Raw genomic sequence first — 20,484 nt, 5'->3', positions numbered from 1 at the left:
TTCATGGGGTCTACTGGGAGAAGGGAGGGGACTCCTCATGCTGGGCTGCTGCCTTTGGGCAACCTGGTGCTGGTCACATGACTGCATCTCACCCTGGGGCTGGGCCCTATTGTCCCAACGTGGAGGGGGAGGATAGGTGGCATTGGGACCAGCTTCTGGGGGGGATCGGGGGGTTGGGAAGGAAGCAAAGGGTGATTGGGCCCCACCCTCTGAGGCGCAACTCAACATCAGGCACACTCCAGGGGCAAGGAGCCAGTTTAATGTCCTAGCAGGGGAGGGTTGCCAGGGGGCCATCTATGATGTGTGTGTGGCTACACAAGAGAGTGCCCTCTATCTTCTCCAGCACTGCCAGAGGGCCAGCTTCCTCCCCTGGCGGTAGCTGGGTTGGGAGAAATGGCTGCAGCAGCTCAGTCAGCTTCCTGCAGGAGCAGGATCCTGACCTCTGCTGCATGTGAGGATAGGCCTACACAAACAAACCTCTTGCTGTTTGTCTGTCTCAGGGAAGGTACGTGCTCCCCACCAGTCCAAAGGCGGGAGAGGAGGAGGCTGGCTCCAATAGGGCTGCAGCTCCTTAGTCCAGCCCAGAGAGCCTTGCCTTTCCACCACCACATACTCCCCCAACATCTATGGGCTGGCTTTCAACCCCTGCATCTCCCATTCACATGCATGTAGGTCAGGGGCCCAGGGTGCCCCTCAGCTGAAATAGCTGGTGATGAGCTCTTGCCGCAGGCACTGGGACTCCTGGGAGAGGGGCTCAGGGTGGGGAGAAGCCTGGGCAGGTTGCCTGGCACGCAGCTCCACCCCCTCAGGCATGGCAATGCCCCTCCCCACAGCCATATTGTGCAAGACACAGCAAGCCACGAAGATGTGACAGACCTTGAGGGGGCTGTACTGGAGCACCCCCCCTGCCCGGTCCAGGCACCGGAACCGGCCCTTTAGTGCCCCCACTGTACGTCCCACCACAGCCTGTGTGGCCATGTGCGCTGTGTTGTATCGCTGCTCAGCTGCTGTCTCTGCTGTCTCCACTGGTGTCAGCAGCCAGGGCTTCAGGGGGTAGGTGCCATCCCCTGTGGAGAACCAGACATGGGTTATGCTCTGCAGGTTGACTCTCTGGCTGTCCCTGTCCTTCCACCCATCCCCATGGCAGGCTCCAGCCTTTAAGATGGGGCCTCTCCCCTCCGTAGGATGCCAGCTCCAATCAGGCTCTGGGCAGGGGCACTGGCAGGCTCAGGAGGGGTGGGGAATGGAATAATGGGGGTCCTTCCCTGTCTTAGGCAGCTTAGAATTTGCAAGTCTCCATGATGCTCCAAGAGGGAGGAAAGGCCTATCAAGACCTAGTGTGTCCCTCTCCCCTATGGGGTTCTTCCAGGCAGGGCAGGCTGAGGCAGGTAGCAGAATCTGGTAGGTGGGTGGGCATTCCCTCAGGGCCCCCTGCACCTAGTGGGGAATTCAGGCTAGCGTGGGGGATGCAGGTGCCAGCAGCTGTCATGGAGCCTTCACCACACAACCTGTGTTTGAACCACCCTGGGCAATCTCACCACTGGAGCTTGGCCTGTAGTTCACGGCTGGTGCAGTTAGCCTTGATTTCTTCCCTGGCTGCTAAGTGCAGGCAGGGCTGCTATGATGGGCTAGGGGTGGGATCAAGGTTACCCTGCTGAGATAGGAGTCCTACTTCTGTGGTGGAGAGTGGAGACACTGGGGAGTGGGGAGAGCCAAGTAAGGTGCAGCAGGTGCATGAGATTGGCAGGTGGGGCAGCCGAGGGAGGGGTCCCTAGGCCATGGCTCACCCAGCAGCCAGCCATTCATGTTCTGGTGCCCCTCAAAGATGCCCCTGAGGCTGGAACAGCTGAGGATGTGGGCATCCGGCACAGAGCCAGGGAACTCGGCCACCACATGGGTTATCATGCCGTTGGCATCGCACACCAGCTGCATGTTCATGGAGTGGAAGCGCAATGGATTGCGGTAGAGGTTCTCGTGATCCGAGGGCGGCTTGAGGGCCACGTGGGTGCAGCCCAGCGTGCCCAGCACATTGGGGAAGCCAGCAATGCGCAGAAACTCCTCTTTGGTGCGGGCCTGCTGCCGAGGCTGGAAGGGGAAGCGGATGTAGGCATTGGCACGGCGGGTCAGGGCGGTCGTGACTTGGGAGACACAGCGGGACATGCTGGCCTGGCTGATGCCAGCCGCGTCGCCCGCCGGCGTCTGAAAGGTGCCCGAGGTGTAGAAGTTGAGGGCAGCCGTCACCTTGACGTAAACAGGGAGAGCATGGCTGCGGCCAGTCGAGGGCTGCAGGTCGCGCTCTAGTGCGTGGCACAGGTCTCGGATCATCTCAGGGTTGAGCTGGTAGCGCCGCATCACCTGCTCCTCTGGCATGTTCAGGAACTGGATCCGGGGCTTGAACACCCGCTCCTGGGGCAGCCGCCGTCGCCGGCGGGCATGGGCACGCTGAGCCAGCAAGTACAGCGCCATGGGGGAGCCGCAGCCACCCGGGGGGGAACGCCTCGAGCTGCAGAGAGCAGGCCTGGGGGAAGCTCGACAGGGGCGCTGGGAAGGAAGGGGGCGGGGAGGGATCTCCTCTTGCCCGAGTGGGGAGTGGGAGGGTATTTAGGATTGGGGGGCAGGGTCCCTACTTGCCCCGACCGGGGGTGGGGGAGGAGCCGGAGGGCGGGGTCTCCACGTGCTCCGGCGCCGGGGGTATCTAGATATTAGAGTCCCCCACCACCACCACCACCCTGCTGGTGGGGGAGGCTCCGATCCGAGCCAGAGGGACCCGCTGCCAGCGGCTCACCGCCTCCAGTTAGCCGCGGACCCTGCGCAAGACACGCCCCCCCCCTTCCACCAATCAGCGCGCCCCACTCGTGATGATTAATGAGGCGTCAACCCCTACGCCACCAATACGGCATATTCTAATTAGCCCCGGCGGAAGCTGTAGTGAAGTCAGACCACTTCCGGTAGAAACGATCGCTAGATCGGGGCAATTCCGGCGGAAGTGCTTCCTGGTAGGGCCCATCAGGGAGGGAACACTTCCGGTGGCGCGTAGTTCGGGCGCGGGATGGAGCCGGATGTGGAGTCGCTGCCCCGCGGAGGTTTCCGTTGCCGCCTCTGTCATGTGACTGCGGCCAACAGTGAGGGCCGCAGGGTCGGGGTCACCGGGGTCGCGAGTCACTTGGGGGTGGGATGCTACGAAGCCAGGGTGGGGGCTGGGGGTGAAGTTGAGGGGTCAGCGTCAGAGATCACAGTCTGGTGGCTAGGAAGTGTTGGGGTCATGGCACCACTTAGGTCAGAGGTCATGGGAGGTCTGGTCCTGGGGTAAGAGGTCACAATTGGTCAGAGGACATGGCACCTTTGGACCATAATCTGAATGGGTTGCTGTCAGGTCACCATGCAGGTCAGAGGTCACAATTGGGGTCAGTGTTGAGGTGTTATGGTGTGTTTGTGGGGGTAGGGGGTTAATGTCAGGGCAAACAAAGCAGTATTGTGGCTGTAAATGTCTCTGTCTCCATCCAGGTCAGGGGTCACAGACTGGGAGTGCTTGTGGGGGGGTGTTAGGTCAGAGGTTGCCATATGGGGGTTAGTGGCAAGTTAAAGATTGCCCTCTGGCTCAGGGATGTCAGTATTTGAGGGAGTTGCAGTAGGGGGACAATGTGATCTTCCTCTGCCCCTGTGTTTCCCCATCACTCCTGAGCTGCATGTGCCTCCCCTGCAGAGCCCAGCCTGCAAGATCATCTGCAGGGAAAGAAGCACCAGCGGCTGGAGAGCTTGCGTGCCAAGCGGCAAGACCAGGAGCTTCGCAGTGTATTTGTCAGTGGCTTCCACAAGGGTACATCAGCCTCCGAGCTGAGTGAATACTTCCAGGCCTTCGGGGACGTGGCCAGTGTGGTGATGGATAAAGACAAGGTGAGTCCCAAGGTCGGGACAGGGGCTCCCTGGGGTAGATGAGACTCTTGCCTGGTACTAACAGCTTTTTGCCCACAGGGTGTATATGCTATTGTGGAGCTACAGGACCAGGAGGTGATGGAGAAGGTGCTGGCTCAGCCTGAACATTGCCTGGGGGGGCAGCGGCTGCGGGTGAAGCCCCGGGAGAAGAAGGAATTCAAGTACATGCCTCCCAAGAAGCAGGGATCTGCACATCGTGAACAACTGAGTCCTGAAAAGCTGGTCCAGGCCCTGTGCCAGGCTGATGATGTGAGTGTGGACGGGGACCTTGGGCCTGCCCTGTCTGCTGACAAGGGTGGCTGCTGAGCTGCATGGGGCAGGGACAGTCCTCTAAACTGGGATGTGGTGCGCGAGATGGTCTCCAAACTGGGGTGGTCTCCAAACTGGGATGTGGTGCGCGAGATGATCCCAGGGGGTGCGCTGTAGCAGGAACGCTGCTGGACGGCACTCTGCCTTTCTTTTTCTTCTGTGGCAGCTCTGCACATCCACGGCTGGTGTTCCCCTCCGGCAGCATGTCTGCAGCAGGTCTTCCGGACTTCAGCCTGGGGGTGCGCAAGCCAAAAAGTTTGGAGACCACTGCCCTAGGGTGTGTGTATGGGGGAGGTTCTGAGCTGTCTGGGGCTAGGATGATCCCTGGAGTGGGGGTTTGGGCTGTGTGCTTACAGAGCTTAGGGGTGGGCAGAAAGAAGGACACGGGTTCTGAGCTGGGTGGGGTGGGGTTTTGGGCTGTGCAATCCCAGGCACATGTGGGGTGTGTGTGTTTGACGATGTTGCCCCCTCACTCCCCTCACACGCACCCAGGTGGATTCCCAGATGTCACAGCTGGTGCAGCTGTTTGAGCTCTCAGAGAGTGAGAGGCGGCTGCGACACCTACTGGTCACCCTGTTCCAGGAGGTTTTCTCAGAGTTCTTCCCTGGTAAGTGCCAGCCCCGTGTATGTGCACATGTGTCTGTCTGTCTGTCCCTGCCCCATGTGCCACTGCCATGACCTTTGCCTCCTGTGTGGGTGCAGGATGCGCCATCCTCCCCTTTGGCTCGTCGGTGAATGGATTTGACATCCATGGCTGTGATCTGGATTTGTTCCTGGACCTGGAGAAAACAAAAACCTTCCAGGCATCTGCAAAGGGACCCCAGGGGGCACAGGTGAGAATGGATGGTAACAGGGACCCCTGGGAGATCGGGGGGTTGCGGGGTAGGCACTGGTACCAGGGACCTTTGCAGTTGGGGGGCATGATGAGTGCTGGTCACTAAGTGCACCCCCTTGCAGGCCGAGGAGGAGGCAGGGCCAGGGCCAGACTCTGACTCAGAGGACTCCATCCTGAGTGACATTGATCTGACAACGGCGACGGTGCCCGAGGTGCTGGAGCTGGTGGCAGCTGTGCTACGGAAGTGCGTACCAGGTGTACACAGTGTCCAGGCAGTGCCCAGTGCCCGCCGCCCTGTCGTCAAGTTTTGCCACAAGGACTCCGGGCTGCTGGGAGATATCTCCATCAACAACAGGTGCAGAGCCTGGGAGGCCCAGAGGCCAGGGAGTGCATGTGGGGGATGGGGGGAGGCCATGTTGAGCCGGGGGTGGGAGCCAGCTCCATCTGGGAGGGATGGGGGACCTCTCCCATCTAGAGCATCCCTCCAGAGCAGGGTGTGTAGAGAACTGTTGACCCCACTCTGGGGAAACACGGAGCATCCTGGCTCCATGGCCAAGACTTGTTCACCAGCTCCAAATCCAGATGGGGCTTGGCCGGGTGGGGGGTGGAGTGGGCAATGGTGAGGGTTGGGGGTGCCTCAGGGGCTGTGTGTGTGGGGGGGTGTAGGTGCTGCCCTCCCAATGTGTCCCATCTCTCTGACAGGCTGGCGCTCTGCAACACACGCTTCCTACAGCTCTGTACAGAGGCTGATGAGCGAGTGCGGCCCCTGGTCTATGCACTGCGCTACTGGGCCAAGCAGCAGGCCCTGGCGGGTAAGGACTCCCTCTTCCTGCACTAGGGGGGTACATGGTTAGAGTTCCCATCTGGAGGAATCATGCTGGGGGTGCATGGGTCTAGGATTTGGGGGTATGGACACCGCCGTCGCCTTGTCTAATGGCCCCCATCTTTCCTCAGGAAACCCCTTTGGGGGTGGCCCCCTCCTCAACAACTACGCACTGACCCTGCTGGTGCTGTTCTTCCTGCAGACGCGCAGCCCCCCGGCCTTGCCCACACTGGCCGAGCTCAGGGAGCTGACAGGTAGGAGTTACCCCACAGTGTACCCAGCTGGCGTTGCTGCATTAGCCCCTTTCATCCCTGGGGCAGTGTTTATCTCACCCCCCCCACCTCTGTCTCCTCCCCAGGGGATGGGGATCAGGCTATTGTGGACGGCTGGGATTGCAGCTTCCCCCAGGACGCGTCACGGCTGGAGCCCAGCACCAACACGGAGAGTCTGTGTGAGTGCTGTTGGGGGCGGGTGGGGGGGTAATGGCCTGCAGGATGTCCCCCCACCCCATGTACACAGCCTACACACGGGCCTGCTGCTTGAGACCAGGTGGGCTCACTCTGCCTGCTTGGGGCGGGGGCCAGGAGGAGGGGGATCTCAATCCCCAGGGAGCCGGGCACAAGGATGTGAGTGATTGTCCCAGCGAGTGATTGTCCCAGCTCTCGGGTGGTTTCCTTCCCATCATGCTCTGGGGTTGGGAGAGAAGAACGCTCCCCTGAGCTGCTGCCACAAGGTCCATCCAACCTGGTTTCCTGCTGGCAGTCCCGTGCAGGCAGGTTCCCTGGTGCTATTGCTGGGGAGGGGGTAGAGAAGAGAATTTCTCCTTCCCCAGCTCCCCATATGTCCTGCAGGCTGGGAGCCCCGCAAGTTCTTCCCCAGCCCCTTTGTGTTCTCATGGCTGTGCAGGGGTTCCTATCTCCCCACTCTCACCCCGCCTCTTGCCTACTTGATTCTCTTGCAGCCACCCTGTGTTTCCTGCACAAAATTATCTGTTACACACACTCTAGGCCCCCACCTTCTGTAGGCTCAAGGCGTAACCCTGTCAATTTAGGCACCCCACCCTTTCCCAGTTCCTAGGGCTCCGGGTATAAGACACCCAACTTTACCCTAAATTTGTTGCCCATACACTCTAGGACATTCCACCTCTACCTGGTTCCTAGGGTGCAAGGTTCCCACCTCTACCTAGTTCTTAGGGCTCAAGGTGTAACCTGGTTGATTTAGGTACCCTCTCCCTTTCCCAGTTCCTAGGGCTCCAGGCAAAAGGCACCTAATTTTACCTCTCCGTGGGCTCCAGGCTCTACCCCTCCATGGACTCAGAGCTTAATCTTCTATGGGTTTACTGGGTCTTTGATCAGTGAAAGGGCCTTACACAGTAATATCCTACTTAATGTGTATTTATTAACAATCACCAAAACAGAATGCACACACTAAGCATATGATGCTCTCTACTGCCAATAAGGCAGATGAACTTTTCTTGAAGGCCAGTCAGGATCAGGTCATCTGTGGGCCTCCAGCTTTTGCATGGTGTGGTTGGTAGGGAGTTGAGGTCTGGCAGCTCTGATCTTGGGGCTGTGTCCTGGAGTTGGTTCCAAAGAACTTCCTTTTGGACCTCAGTTTATATAGTGAATCTTAAGACTTGCTTGGCTGTACCTTAACCAATCATTTTACTAAAATATTACTAAACAATTGTCTAACCAATCCTAACATTGTAAGACAATTATACCCCACCTCCATAGTTGATTTACACTTAGCAAAATTAGTTCTGCAACAGACAGAAACAATCAAAGAACCAGAGACCATACAGATAAACAATAGAAAAGTAGGGAGCATAAAGGCAAAACAATAGAAATATAGATTCTACAATCACAACTGTTGTAAGTGATTTCTCACCAGACCGAATGTCATCAAACAAAGTTTTCTTTAACCATCTTAAGCTCTGCTTCTTTATCTGGTGGTGGGTACTACTAAGACAGGATCACTTTCTTAACAGCCCGATAGTATGTTGTTTTAATACAGTAGTTCTCAAGCTTCATTGCACCATGACCCTCTTCTGACAACAAAAATTACTGTATGACCCCAGGATGGGGGACTGGAGACCGAGCCCGCCCGAGTCCAGCCACCCCGTGGGTGGGGGGCAGCTGAAGCCCAAGGGCTTCTGCCCTGGGAGGGGGCATGTAACCTTAGCCCTGGGCAGTGGGGCTTGGGCATTGGCTTCGGCCCCATGCGGTGGGGCTTGGGCATCAGACTTGCTGGGGTCCAGGGCCAACACCAGCCTTGGCGACCCCATTAAAATGGGGTCCCGACCCACAGTTTGAGAACCCCTGTTTTAATGTAATTTAGATGGAATGTGAGGACGTGACTTTCTGCTTCTTGGAATATGGCTGCATTAAAAAAAGACCTCAGACCTTACAATATGGCTACAGGAAAAGGCCTTATCCTGACACCTGGGCTCACCCTTCCCCCCTCTTCCCCCAGCCACCTTCCTCTCATCTGTCTGTATCTCCCTGCAGGTTCCCTCCTGGCTGAATTCTTCTGTGTCTTTGGGGACCATGACTTTGCTGGCTGCGTGATCTCGCTGAAGGAGGGCCGGGCACTGCCCCTCCCCAGCTTCCTGCTCTCGGAGGTGGGTGCCAAGCTCAAGTTGGGCCCCTTCAACGTGCAGGACCCCTTCGAGCTGAGCCACAACGTGGCAGCCAACGTCAATGAGAAGATAGCGCTGCGGTTCCAGCACTGCTGCCGGGACGGGGCCAAGTACTGCCGCAGCCTGCAGTACCAGCGCAAATCCAGCAAGGGCAAGGCCTGGGGGCTTGTGCGGCTCTTCCAGCCAGGCGTGCCGGAGGCTGGGGAGCTGGGCCCCGATGGGCTCCTCATCACCATCCCTTTCACGCTGATGGCACTCTCCCCTGGGAGCCGGCAGCAGTTGTGCCAGGCTAGGGACTTCCGGCGCTGCTGGTTTGGCAAGGTGTGCGCCGCCATCACCTTCGTGCTGAAGGATGTGCTGAAGTGCAGCTGCACGGGGCCTGCAGGAGAGCCCCTGGGGCAGGAGCCCACAGAGCAGGGTGGAGGTGAGCAGCCTATAGTGGGGTCCAAGCACCCCCGGTCTGATGAGGGAGGAAGCTTGGCTGTCTCCCCAGCCAAGAAGAAGCCGAGACCAGAGGGCCCAGCGCCAGAGGAGGAGGAGAGCGTGAGCTGGAGCTGTGCTGTGTGGCATCGTGTCTGGATGGGCCGGCGCCGCATCCGGCGCCAGCTCCGACACCTGGGCAGCCCACAGCCAGACGCAGAGCAGGAGGCTGGATCCCTGGAGGTGGAGGAGAAGGTGTCAGAGGCCATAATCCAGCAGGAGGGAGATTCCATGGGGTCAGAGCCGCTGCTGAGGTTCACAGCCTGTGCCCAGGTGGGCAGGGGCCAGGAGGACACACGGACCCTCCTGTGCTTCACCCCAGGCCCCCAGGAGGGCCTCCTGTTCCAGGACTTCTATCATTTTCTACAGGGCTTTCTTCCCAGAATGGTGGAGCGGTATGTGGGCAGAGCAGCCAGGGGTGGGCAGTGACATCCATGCCAGCACCCTGAGACTGGGGGATGCTATTTTAAATGGACTTTGCTGTGTGTACCATGCGACTGGGAAGGGAATAAAGGGCCTAGCCAAGTGCCCCTCTGGGCTGTGCCTGTCCCGCTGCTTGGGGGCTGGGGGGAAGTGGCTGGGGGCCTGGCTTGAGTGGGGAGCGGGTAGTCCCCAGATGGATGCAGGCCTTTCTCCTACCACCCTGCCCAGCCTCTTGCAAATGTGCTGCTGTGTGTCCCCTCTGGCGCCCCATAGCACTGGGATTTGAAGTGCTGGCACATTATCGGGGGTGGGGCTGATTCTTCATTGGAGTGGAGGCGGACAATCAGCAATGGCCAGTGGGGCACGAGTGGTGAGTATAAATGCAGTTGATGCCTGGGGGGGCAGTTGCAGAACAAGGAGTGAGAGGCCTGGGGTGGATAGACCTTGACTCTGGCCCATTCAGCTCCGTTCTCCTCTCCATGCAGCAGCACTATGCGCTCCATTGGGGGCTACTGGGGAGGGATCTATGGGAAGGGGGCAGTAAGGGGTTGGGGGATGTACTGGGAAGGGATGGGGCCCCAGGAGAGGCAGCTCAGAGCAGGCGTGGCCCCGCTCCCTCCCAGGGCTTTAGGTGCTGCCTTCCCCAAGTGGAATAGGTCAAGGGTGTGTGGGAGGGAAGAAGAAGAAAAGGTATTGAGGGCCCTAAAGCCTGCAATACTCCCTCCCTCAGGGGCATGCAGGTGAGGCAGCATGGGCAGAATGGGGCCAGGCTAGGATTGGGATTCTAGAGGCAATATAGCACCTTTCCTCCATAGCACCTCACTGGTGGGCACCATACCTGAGGGCATTTCATACCTGAGGTTAAGCCAGGGGTTGGGGTGCAGGGCAGCAGCGTGGTCTCTGGTAGTTTCCAGTGGAGCCCGGCAGTGCAGTAGGCGATTTAACGCAGATCGATTCACTGCACCTTCTGAGTTCTGAGTGGTGGGCAGGTCCAAGACCCTTCCCCCAGCCTAAGGAGGGGGGCAAAAACCAAATGATACTGGGGGACAGCTAATAAAAAATTAGGGACAAGATTGAGATATAGGACCCTAAGCAGGGAACTGGAGGGGGACAATGAGCAGAGAACCCTAGACTGCCTACTTCTCCTTAAAGGGGTCTAGGGAGCCAGTGGATGCTGCCCAGTCACTCTGCCCGGATGCGTGATGGAAGGGAGGAGTGGAAATAGGCCCCACAGTCGCAGAGCAATTCCCTGTCCAACATCCTCCTCCTGGAGTTATAACTGGCCATTTATAACAGCGTCAGGAGGAGGATGACAAGGAGGTCTGGGGACTTTGTGGTGCCCTGGATAGGATGTGCATAGATCAAGAGGTGGGGGGGAAAGTGCAGCCAGAACCTTAGGAGAAGGTTAAGCAGCAGCAGCCTGGTGTCTGGTAGTTTCAAGTAGAGCTCTGCAGTGCAGTACGCTATCTAACACTGGTCTGTACAGATTTTCACTGCAACTGCATAAGTAGTTGAGCCAGTTTGGACTGAGTTGCAGACTCCAGGGTCCACATGGATTTACAGGGGAGGTTGAACTGCTTCTCCAGCTGCACTGATCACCTTCAGCCCCCAACTAAAACCTCTCCAACGCATCATCAAGGCTCTACAACCTATCCTGAAGGACGACCCATCACTCTCACAGATCTTGGGAGACAGGCTAGTCCTTGCTTACAGACAGCCCCCCAACCTGAAGCAAATACTCACCAGCAACCACACAACAGAACCACTAACCCAGGAACCTATCATTGCACCAAAGTCTGTTGCCAACTGTGTCCACATATCTATTCAGGGGACACCATCATAGGGCCTAATCACATCAGAGGCTTGTTCACCTGCACATCTACCAATGTGATATATGCCATCATGTGCCAGCAATGCTCCTCTGCCATGTACATTGGTCAAACTGGACAGTCGCTACGTAAAAAAATAAATGGACACAAATCAGACGTCAAGAATTATAACATTCAAAAACCAGTTGGAGAACACTTCAATCTCTCTGGTTACTTGATTACAGACCTAAAAGTTGCAATTCTTTAACAAATAAACTTCAAAAACAGACTCCAACGAGAGACTGCTGAATTGGAATTAATTTGCAAACTGGGTACAATTAACTTAGGCTTGAATAGAGACTGGGAGTGGATGGGTCATTATAGAAAGTAAAACTATTTCCCTATGTTTATTCCCCCCCCCCACACACACACACACACACGTTCTTGTCAACTGCTGGAAATGGCCCACCTTGATTATCACTACAAAAGGTCATTTAACACCCTGCCCCCCCTGCTGGTAATAGCTCACCTTAAGTGATCACTCTCGTTAGTGCTGTAGCTCACGAAAGCTTATGCTCAAATAAATTGGTTAGTCTCTAAGGTGCCACAAGTACTCCTTTTCTTTTCTCGTTAGTGTGTATGGTAACACCCATTGTTTCATGTTCTCTATGTATATAAATCTCCCCACTGTATTTTCCACTGAATACATCCGATGAGGTGAGCTGTAGCTCACGAAAGCTTATGCTCAAATAAATTGGTTAGTCTCTAAGGTGCCACAAGTACTCCTTTTCGTTTTGCGAATACAGACTAACACGGCTGCTACTCTGAAACCTTCAGGTTTAACATGGCCTGAGCAAATTTTGATTTATTTATCCAAAGTAGACTTGCTTCTCCCCTAGCCCACTGGGCAGTGTGCATAATGGGAGAGTAGTGCTGGAGGTTGATCTGGCTGGCAAATCTACTCCAACCAAACACAGGGAAGGGGAGGTAATGGGTGGCTGTGTCTTGGGAGACTGAACAGACAAAGGGTGGGACAAAGGCCCCTTGAATGGTGACAAAAGACTGCTTCAGTCTAAGGGGGGAGGGAGACTTCAGGCACACCGTACCCATTCACTGATTGGATCCTGGTCTTCTGCACTGTCATTAAATGTAGGCCCTAATTTGCATTTTATTGTGTTTTGTATTGTAACCGTTTGTTTCCACCATTCACTTGTTGCTTGTGGAATCTCCGTTTTCTTAAATAAAATGTTTGTTTCATTACACGTGCTGTATGTTATACAAGAGCAGGGATTTAAGGTAAAGCTAATACATTAGGGTCGGGACACTGCTTCTTTGGGGGGGAGGGGACACTGAGGATCTGGGGTTTGTGTGGGGCTGGATATCACAGGGGAACATGTTTTGAGTGGCTGCCAGGCTGCTGGTGGTCCTGAGAACCATCATTCCCTTCCCCCTTACCGAGGGGGCTGCACTATACTGTCACTAAAGGAGAGGTCAGTGAAGATTTGTGGCTTCTCTTGGCCTCCCAAAAGACAAGCAAAGGAAGTGCAGAGCTGCCAGTATTCAGCCCCTCTGATATCACCCCACGTTTATTTAAGTGTGGAAATAGATGTAAGTCCTCAATTTAAGAAAGTACTTAATGCTTTCTGAAACCCATTCCTAGTCAGGTCAGCACTTCAGCACCTACTTTTTAAGCACATGCTTAAATCAATGTGCTTTATGCATGTGCTCGAGTACTGCCCTGAACAAGAATACTTTTCTAAATTGGCGACTGAGGTGCAGATATGTGGGCAACGGGTCCATCTACAGCTGGGCGTTACTCTGGATTAACAGTGTGTGCGGGCACCCCTGCAGGGCAGCTAAACCTGCAGCAAGGCAGCACTACTCCGGCACGGGCGCGTCTATACACGAAGTTAACGTCACACGAGCCAAGCCCCTGGACCCACTGAAGTGTAAGTAGGTCCGTGGAGTGACAGGGGACGCTCCCCATGCGCAGAGAAGCCCTAAAACCAGCCTGCCTGGTGCAAAGCGGGGAACAGCCCGGGACAGCAGCCTGACAGCTCCTGCAGCGGGAGCGTTCGCGCCTCCGTCCCGCTCCGCCGCTGAGGCACGAGCCCGACTCGAACTCCTGCGGCTCCCGCTCCTCCGGGCCCGGAACTCTGAGCCCCGCCCTCTGTTGTCCCGGGAGCTCGACGCGCCCCGCCCCCTGGCGGCCTCAGGCCGTGTCCCCACGTGGGTTTGGATAGATTTGCACGGCGGCCAATAGGCGCTTGGGATTCCAGTGCCCCACACCACCTGTTCATTGGCTGAGACGCGGCGGAGGCGGGGCTAGCTGCGCCGTGGAATAAGGGTTTGAAGCTGCTCGAGCTGCAGCCGGGTGAACCCCGATTTCCACCCCCCGAGTCCCCCCGCCCAAAGTGACCCCCCCCACCCGAGGTCCCGCCCCTCTCGCCGCCGCCATGTCCGAGCGCGAGGAGCGGCGCTTCGTGGAGCTGCCGCGCGAGTCCGTGCGCCTGATGGCGGAGAGCGCGGGGCTGGAGCTGACGGACGAGGTGGCCGCGCTGCTGGCCGAGGACGTGTGTTACCGCCTGCGGGAGGCCGCCCAGGTGCGGGAGCCGGGCCCGGCGCTGGGGGCGGAGATTGCACCGGGCCTGGGGGGCCGGCCCGTGACCCCTTCGCCGGGGAGGGGCTGCCCCTAGGAGCGGTCTGAGCCCCCCGCCTCCCATGGGCGGCTGTCCCTGAGGCTGGAGACCCGAGATCCCCCACGCCGCACCCCCCGCCCTTGGGGCTGGTCCCACCGATTCCTCACTTTCCCTCTCCCCTCCTGCAGAACAGCTCCCAGTTCATGAAACACACCAAGCGCCGGAAACTGACGGTGGAGGATTTCAACCGGGCCCTTCGCTGGAGCAACGTGGAGGTGAGCGAGCAGGAGAGGGGGCAGCGGGAGGCTGAGGCTGTTGCTGCTGCTCTCTCCTGCCCACAGACCGGTGCTAGCAGGATGGAGTTCAAAGAGCGCCCAGATCAGCCCTCTCCACCGGGACACTGATGGTGGTGGCAGGCCCAGCTGTCCCCAAGATGGGCCTGACAAGGGAATGACCGTCTGGTGTCCTTGCAGGTGGTGTGCGGCTATGGCTCCCAGGACCCCCTTCCCTTCCGTGCTATAAAGGAAGGGGAACTCTACTTCCAGGAGGATCGTGAGATCAATCTGGTGGAGCTGGCCCTGGCCACCAACCTCCCCAAGGGCTGTGCAGAGACAGCAGTGAGAGGTGTGTGTCACCCTGCTGGGGGGGCAGGGTGTGTGTGGTTACTCCATCCTCCAGGGTTCTCCCTCCAGGCTCTCCCTCTAGGGCTTTGGGCAGCCTACTTCTGAATGTCCCAAATTACAGGGCTCCCAGCTCCTTCTCTGGGGAGCTTCCCCTGGGCACATCCCGTCCCCCTGTCTGCAAACAGCAGGACACCCACCCAGCCCCTCTGCCTTGGGGACAGTTGTCTGTCCCCCCCACATCTATCCCATAGCAGGGCGCAATGGAGGCCCCCAGGGGAGGATAGTTCCCTGTCAGGATTGCTTACCAGTCTCCTTTAGTCACTGTTCAGCCAGGCAAGACACATGTTGCTTCCACTGTAAATTAGTTCCTCTGGCACTCAGATCCAAGCTGTTGAGCTAGTGGCTCTTCCCTGGACCTGCACCTAATGCGTAGCTTGGACCTGAGCACGATATCCCAAGTGGGGTCTTCTCAGAGCTAGTGAGGAGGGAGTTGATGCCCCATGCTCTGTGACTTGGGTACCTAAAACTCTCTCCCAGGCTGCCTCATGAGAACGGGAGCATCCTGGTCCAGGGACGGTTGGAGGGATCAGCCAGGTTGTTTAACAGCATCTATACTTGCATTGTAGTTCACGTCTCTTATCTGGATGGGAAAGGAAATCTGGAACCACAGGGAGCTGGTAAGAACTTCTCAGTAACCCATTCCCTTGCCCTTATCTCCCTCTTGTATTGAAGCTGCACATACAGGCCCCAACCAGGATGGGGCCCCCACTGTGCTGGGTGCTATACAGACAGTTGCTGCCCTGCAGAGCTGACAATGACCTCATCCTACTGCCTGTTAAGTTGTTCTCAAACTAAGCCCTGAGCCAGGAGGTTTTCTCTCCCTTCCCAAATCTTTGCTAGCATTAACTACCCAACGCTCGCTTGTCCTAGTTATCCAGATACACATCCAGTCCCTCTAAATCTCACTTAGTTCTTGGCCTCCGCACCATCCTGCGGTAGGGAGTCCCCCAGGCCAATCACACAGTGTGTGGAAAAGTATGTCCTTTTATCAGTTAGGAATTTTGCCACCTTTCGGTCGCTCCTGTCCCCTTGTCCTTGTGTGAGGAGATTGGGAGAACAGAAGCTCCCGATCTCCCTTCTCTGTTCCGGTCATTATCTATCAGCTTTTCTCCTGTCCCTTTTCTAAACAATCCCAATCTTTTCAATCTCTTCATATGAGAGTTTTCCCCTGGTCATTCTCTGATGCCTGACCCCACCCCTGTTCTGCAATCTCCTTTCTGAACAATGCCCCATGGCAGGTCCCTACACTGTACTGGGGCTCGGGCTGCTGCTGCCCTCCTAGGGATCCTTGGTGCTTCGGAGGGTCTCCACTGAATTCCCGTAACCTTTGCCTTCCTGGCTTTTCCTCCAGTGCCCAGTGCTGTCTCCACTCTCTCAGATGACCTGCTGAAGTACTACCAGCATGTGACCCGAGCTGTGCTTGGGGATGACCCGCAGCTAATGAAGGTGGGTGTGGGGCTGGAGATCAGTGCCTTTATCTCAGACTGGCCTGAATGGGGGTGTGTTTCAAGGACTGTAGAGCCCCAGCCTCCACAGAAGCTACTTCTGCTCCAGGTTTGATGCAGCCCAGTAGAGGAAGGTTCCCTGAAAGTTCTGGCACCAGTGGTCCAGCTGGAGAATTGCCCACCAGCTCTGGATGGCTCGAGTGGCTCAGGAGGACATGCAGCAGGGATCACTGGCCCTGTGGGGGGAGCCTGACTAAGGGAGAATGGCTACATGACAAACCGTGGTGCAACCCCTCTCCTCCCCATTCCCCCCTCCCCCCCGGACTGGGGCTCTCCATTCACTTCCTGGCTGGGGCACCCCTCTTCCTCTGACCCTTATCTGACACTTCCCCCCCTCCCCTCCCCCCCCAGGTTGCCCTCCAGGACCTGCAGACCAACTCGAAGATCGCAGCCCTGCTGCCCTACTTTGTCTACGTGGTCAGTGGGGTGAGTGGAGCAGGAGGCCCTTGGGCATGTGACCCATGTGAGAAACAGGGTGGAGTGGACAGGAAACCCTCCCAAGCGTGTGGCTCCCCTAGGGCAGCCCATGCCCTCCTTCCGGCAGCTACGAGCGTTTTGCTCTCTTCCTTCTCCTGGCCCAGGTGAAGTCCGTCAGCCATGACCTGGAGCAGCTGAACCGCCTGCTGCACATCGCCAAGAGCCTCATCCAGAATCCCTACCTGTGCCTGGGCTCCTATGTCAAGAGCCTGATCGCCAGCGTCATGTACTGCGTGCTGGAGCCACTTGCCGCATCCATCAACCCCCTCAATGACCACTGGACGCTCCGGGACTACGCTGCAATGCTCCTGAGCCACATCTTCTGGTGCGGCCCAGCGGGGAGGGGCTGAAAGGAATCACTGGCACCCCCACCACCCAGGCAGGGGAGTCACCAGCATGTCTGGTGTCAGTGGGCGTCTCCTTCAGAGTCCAGTGCTGCCCCTGCTCTCCCAGGCAGGGCACTGTGCCCCAAGGGTGTCTGGAGTTCCCTTCTTTCATGCCCACAGCTCTGACGGAGCACGATTGGGTAGGGGAGGGTCCTGGGGGGGATGCACAATGAGTCCCATCTCCAGGGATTTTCAGCTTCTGCTCGGTCTCCTCCCTCAGGACGCATGGCGACCTTGTCAGTGGCCTGTACCACCAGATCTTGCTGTCCCTCCAGAAGGTGCTGGCTGATCCGGTGCGCCCGCTTTGCTCTCATTATGGGGCCGTGGTGGGGCTGCATGCCCTGGGGTGGAAGGTAAGGGACAGCTCTCGATCCCACACGATCTTTGGGCAGAGGGAGGCAAGCAAACCATGGTGGTACCCAGGCCAAACATCCTGTTTCCCTGGGAGGTAGGTCTGAGAATTGAAGCAGTGATGCTATCCCAGGCTGGTGGCTACGCTGGGTCCCTCTATGTTGTGGGGGCATCGGAGGAAGTGGTGACCTGCTGCAGGGGCTGGTAACCGCTGCTCAGTGCCCCACTCCCATCTCTTTTTGTGCACACACAAGGCAGAGGACCCTGGCTCAGCTCCCCTGGCCGGTACTTTAGCTTCTCACGCAGTGACTGTGCTGTTGGTTCTTGGGCCCAGTCAGTAAATGGCCATTTTTGGGATGGAACTTTGCTCTCTCCTCCAGGCTGTGGAGCGAGTCCTCTACCCCCATCTCTCCACCTACTGGGCGAACCTGCAGGCTGTGCTCGACGACTACTCTGTCTCCAATGCTCAGGTGAAGGCCGATGGGCACAAGGTGTACGGTGCCATTCTGGTGAGTCTCACCCCACCCGTCCAGAGGAGAGGGCTGGGCTAGGGCTCTGACTACACGGCCCACACACTCACTGCAGTTCCAGGCAGTCCAGAAGCCCCTGCTCTCAGGGAAGGGAAGGCACTGAGCTCCCATCTCCCAATAGCAGAGCATCTGGCCTGTCAGACTAGATACAGGGCCCCTGCCAGAAAAGGGATGGGGGTGACTTGGCTTCTCCTTGGGTCGGGTGAAGGGGGTTTTCCAGTGCCCCTTATATCAGGGATGGGGATGGGCAAAGAGGGCTGTGTGAGCAGCAGTCTCACGCAGAGGCCCAGCTGAGCCAGGGATCCTCCAGTCTACTGCTGTGTGCGGCTGGGTTTGTAGCTGGGGTTAAGGAGCGGAGAGACCAGGGCTTCTAACCAGAGCAGCTCTTCCTTTGCCAGGTGGCAGTAGAGCGCCTGCTGAAGATGAAGGCGCAGTCAGTGTCAGCCCAGGGGGACAGGCCATGTAGGGATAGGTGCCGGCGAGAGAGCTCTCCCTGGCTCAGCCCCCTGCAAGATCCCCAAGTGGAGTTCAGCTTTGGCATCGCCAGCCACCTGCTGCAGCTTGGTAGTGGGGGCCCCCAGCTGGGTACTGGCATCTCTGCTGACCTTCCCACTGTCTCCCTGCACGAGACCTACCGGGAGCTCTACGACTTCTTTGGAGACAGCCTGGCCACCCGCTTTGGCACGGGCTCGGGGCTGCAGTCAGCCGAGCCGACACCTCCTGGCCCCAAGGTCTTGGACACGAAGAAAGAGCAGCCAGCCTTTGGCACAGGGGACGTGGTGCGCAAGATGCCCCAGCTGACAGCCAACGCCACAGTGAGCCCCCGGGAGGAGGAGAGCCCCCGGGCAGACTACCCACCAGGCAGGCCGGCCCTGCATCGCTCAGCCAGTGTGCCCCGCTCTCGTAGCGCATCACGCCAGCAGGGCCTCCGGCCCGGGGTCCGCGACGTTTTCCAGAAGTGCCGCTTCTCCCCACAGGGGCCACCCCACTTCAGCTTTGTGATTGCGGGTCGGCAGGTGGGCCGGCGGTGCCAGGGCCGACTGTTCCAGACTTGCTTCCCCCAGCATCATGGTCCTAGCCACATTTCCCGCTATGCCCAGAAGCTGCCCATGATCGGCAGGACCAGCAAGCCTGTGAAGAAGTGGGCCCACTCAGAGTACTCCCTCTACCTGCCTCTCTGAGGAGTGACCTCTCCCCTCCAGGACTTCAGCTCATGGCCAAACCTAGTGTGGGCCCTTCATCCCTCCCCTGTACTACTGAGCATCCCTTGTTGGATGAAGTCAGGGTCCTCCACTCAAGCCAAACCCCTCAGGAGAGGAGTTTCTCTTCCAGGGTGGAGGGGGCATACCCAGCACCCTCTGGACTTTGCAGGGGGTGCTGAAGACACATTCTGCACTCAGCAGTGCCTCCCACGTGCCCAGACTGTGGGTCAGGCTGAGCCTGTTACCTCTGCGCCGATGAACTGTGCACTCTCCAAGAGCCATCCAGGGTTTTCTGCTGTGTGATGGCTGAGGCTTTGCTGTGGAGGTGATGGGAGAGTGTGTGGGAGAGGGGAAGTGATTGCAGGGCTTAGGGCCTCTGTGTGATCTAGGTACAGCACACAGCAGCAGACTCCATAGTCTAACTAAAGCATCTTAGCTCCCCGGCCCCAAGCCATGTCCTCCCCTGAGGGATGAGTGCCCCTACCCTAAGCACTCCCCTTGGAGTTGGGGTTTCCTGACAGCGTGCAGCATTTCTCCAACTCCCCAACCCTTGTACTGACAGCTGGTTGTTTAATAAAGACACTGCTGCTGTTGGGGACAGAGGATTTGCTTGCTGACCTCTCCCTTGTTGCATGGGGTTGGATAGCTATAGCACCTCCTGTCTTGCCCCTAATCGATGCTGCCCCTTAGAAGCTCCTCTGGGATGTGAGCCAGTGCTTACTGCAGGCAGCTAAGGGAAAACTAACAGTAGGGCGCTCTGGCTCTCAGAGCTGAGGGACCTGCTTCTGTCTTCCTAACCCACCACCATAAACTAGGGGCCCTACCCCCACCCATCCCCGTGCCTGCCATGTCTGTCTCCTCTCAAACACTGAATCAAAGCCTGGCAAGAGGAGCTGAGCCTGTCTATAAAGTGGGGCCCGCAACGTTTTCTGAGGGTGGCTTTAAACAGCAGGACTTGACTGCTCTTTGAGCATGTGAAAGATCCCAGGGCTGTTGTAACTGTGTTTATTTTGGGGGTGAAAGGGGGTTCAACCATATATCACCCCATCTCAGTTGCATTTCAGCAGCGCTATATGGCCACACTTTGGGAATGATGCAGAGTTGCACAGGCTCAGGGCTGGGCTGTGGCCTCTTCAACACTCACTGTAATGTGTCAAGGATGTGATTGTGTCTTCCTGTGATGCTTCACAGGCACAGCTCCCAGCAGCGAATACAAATCCTCCCTGAGAGTGGGAGATGGGACCAGAGCAAAAATAAACCCTCTCTGTTATCTTCCACCCCAGTACTCCAGGGCTTATTTCTCTCCAAAGGAGGAACTAGAAAGTGCTCACATGGGAAGGTGATGGGCAGCAATATGAAACCAACAGAAAACAAGCCATTTGTTCAAGGTTAGCTATTAGTTCACCTTCCAAGAGAGGGCACTAGCTCAGAAAGCACCAGTTGAAACACAACTGCTAAT

At 57.4% G+C, this 20,484-nt stretch overlaps 3 protein-coding genes across 7 annotated transcripts; 2 read left to right on the top strand and 1 right to left on the bottom strand.

The window, feature by feature from the left end:
* Nucleotides 1-237: 237 nt before the first annotated feature.
* Nucleotides 238-2,935, bottom strand: LOC102946532 (putative nuclease HARBI1). Its single transcript, XM_007056897.4, has 2 exons — nt 1,788-2,935; nt 238-1,067 (listed from the first exon to the last, which is right to left on the bottom strand). Exons 1-2 carry the CDS (start codon nt 2,464-2,466, stop codon nt 694-696), a joined length of 1,053 nt encoding a protein of 350 aa, XP_007056959.3. The 5' UTR covers nt 2,467-2,935; the 3' UTR covers nt 238-693.
* On the top strand, nt 2,921-9,555 carry TUT1 (terminal uridylyl transferase 1, U6 snRNA-specific). 4 transcript variants are annotated; one of them, XM_043551879.1, is made up of 10 exons: nt 2,921-2,996; nt 3,704-3,894; nt 3,973-4,182; nt 4,735-4,849; nt 4,945-5,075; nt 5,200-5,432; nt 5,780-5,889; nt 6,032-6,154; nt 6,259-6,351; nt 8,411-9,555. In XM_043551879.1, the coding sequence occupies exons 2-10, from the start codon at nt 3,880-3,882 to the stop codon at nt 9,448-9,450; spliced, it is 2,070 nt and encodes a 689-aa protein (XP_043407814.1). In that variant the 5' UTR covers nt 2,921-2,996; nt 3,704-3,879; the 3' UTR covers nt 9,451-9,555. The 4 variants fall into 4 exon arrangements, with proteins under 4 accessions (XP_043407814.1, XP_043407812.1, XP_027675059.2 ...); XM_043551877.1 differs by having other exon boundaries at nt 2,984-3,122; nt 5,206-5,432; XM_027819258.2 differs by having other exon boundaries at nt 2,984-3,122.
* A 3,951-nt stretch (nt 9,556-13,506) lies between these two features.
* TAF6L (TATA-box binding protein associated factor 6 like) lies at nt 13,507-20,302 on the top strand. Of its 2 annotated transcripts, none has more exons than XM_037904703.2 (10): nt 13,507-13,855; nt 14,080-14,166; nt 14,365-14,515; nt 15,141-15,191; nt 15,926-16,020; nt 16,431-16,505; nt 16,661-16,881; nt 17,163-17,295; nt 17,674-17,802; nt 18,222-20,302. In XM_037904703.2, the coding sequence occupies exons 1-10, from the start codon at nt 13,709-13,711 to the stop codon at nt 19,002-19,004; spliced, it is 1,872 nt and encodes a 623-aa protein (XP_037760631.1). In that variant the 5' UTR covers nt 13,507-13,708; the 3' UTR covers nt 19,005-20,302. The 2 variants fall into 2 exon arrangements, with proteins under 2 accessions (XP_037760631.1, XP_037760630.1); XM_037904702.2 differs by having other exon boundaries at nt 13,575-13,855; nt 18,207-20,302.
* Nucleotides 20,303-20,484: the final 182 nt, after the last annotated feature.

Source organism: Chelonia mydas, chromosome 7 (genome assembly GCF_015237465.2).
Source record: "Chelonia mydas isolate rCheMyd1 chromosome 7, rCheMyd1.pri.v2, whole genome shotgun sequence".
In the NCBI taxonomy this organism is placed as follows: domain Eukaryota; kingdom Metazoa; phylum Chordata; order Testudines; family Cheloniidae; genus Chelonia; species Chelonia mydas.
The sequence above is the reverse complement of the archived record's forward strand: the minus strand, read 5'-3'. Positions and strand labels throughout refer to the sequence as shown.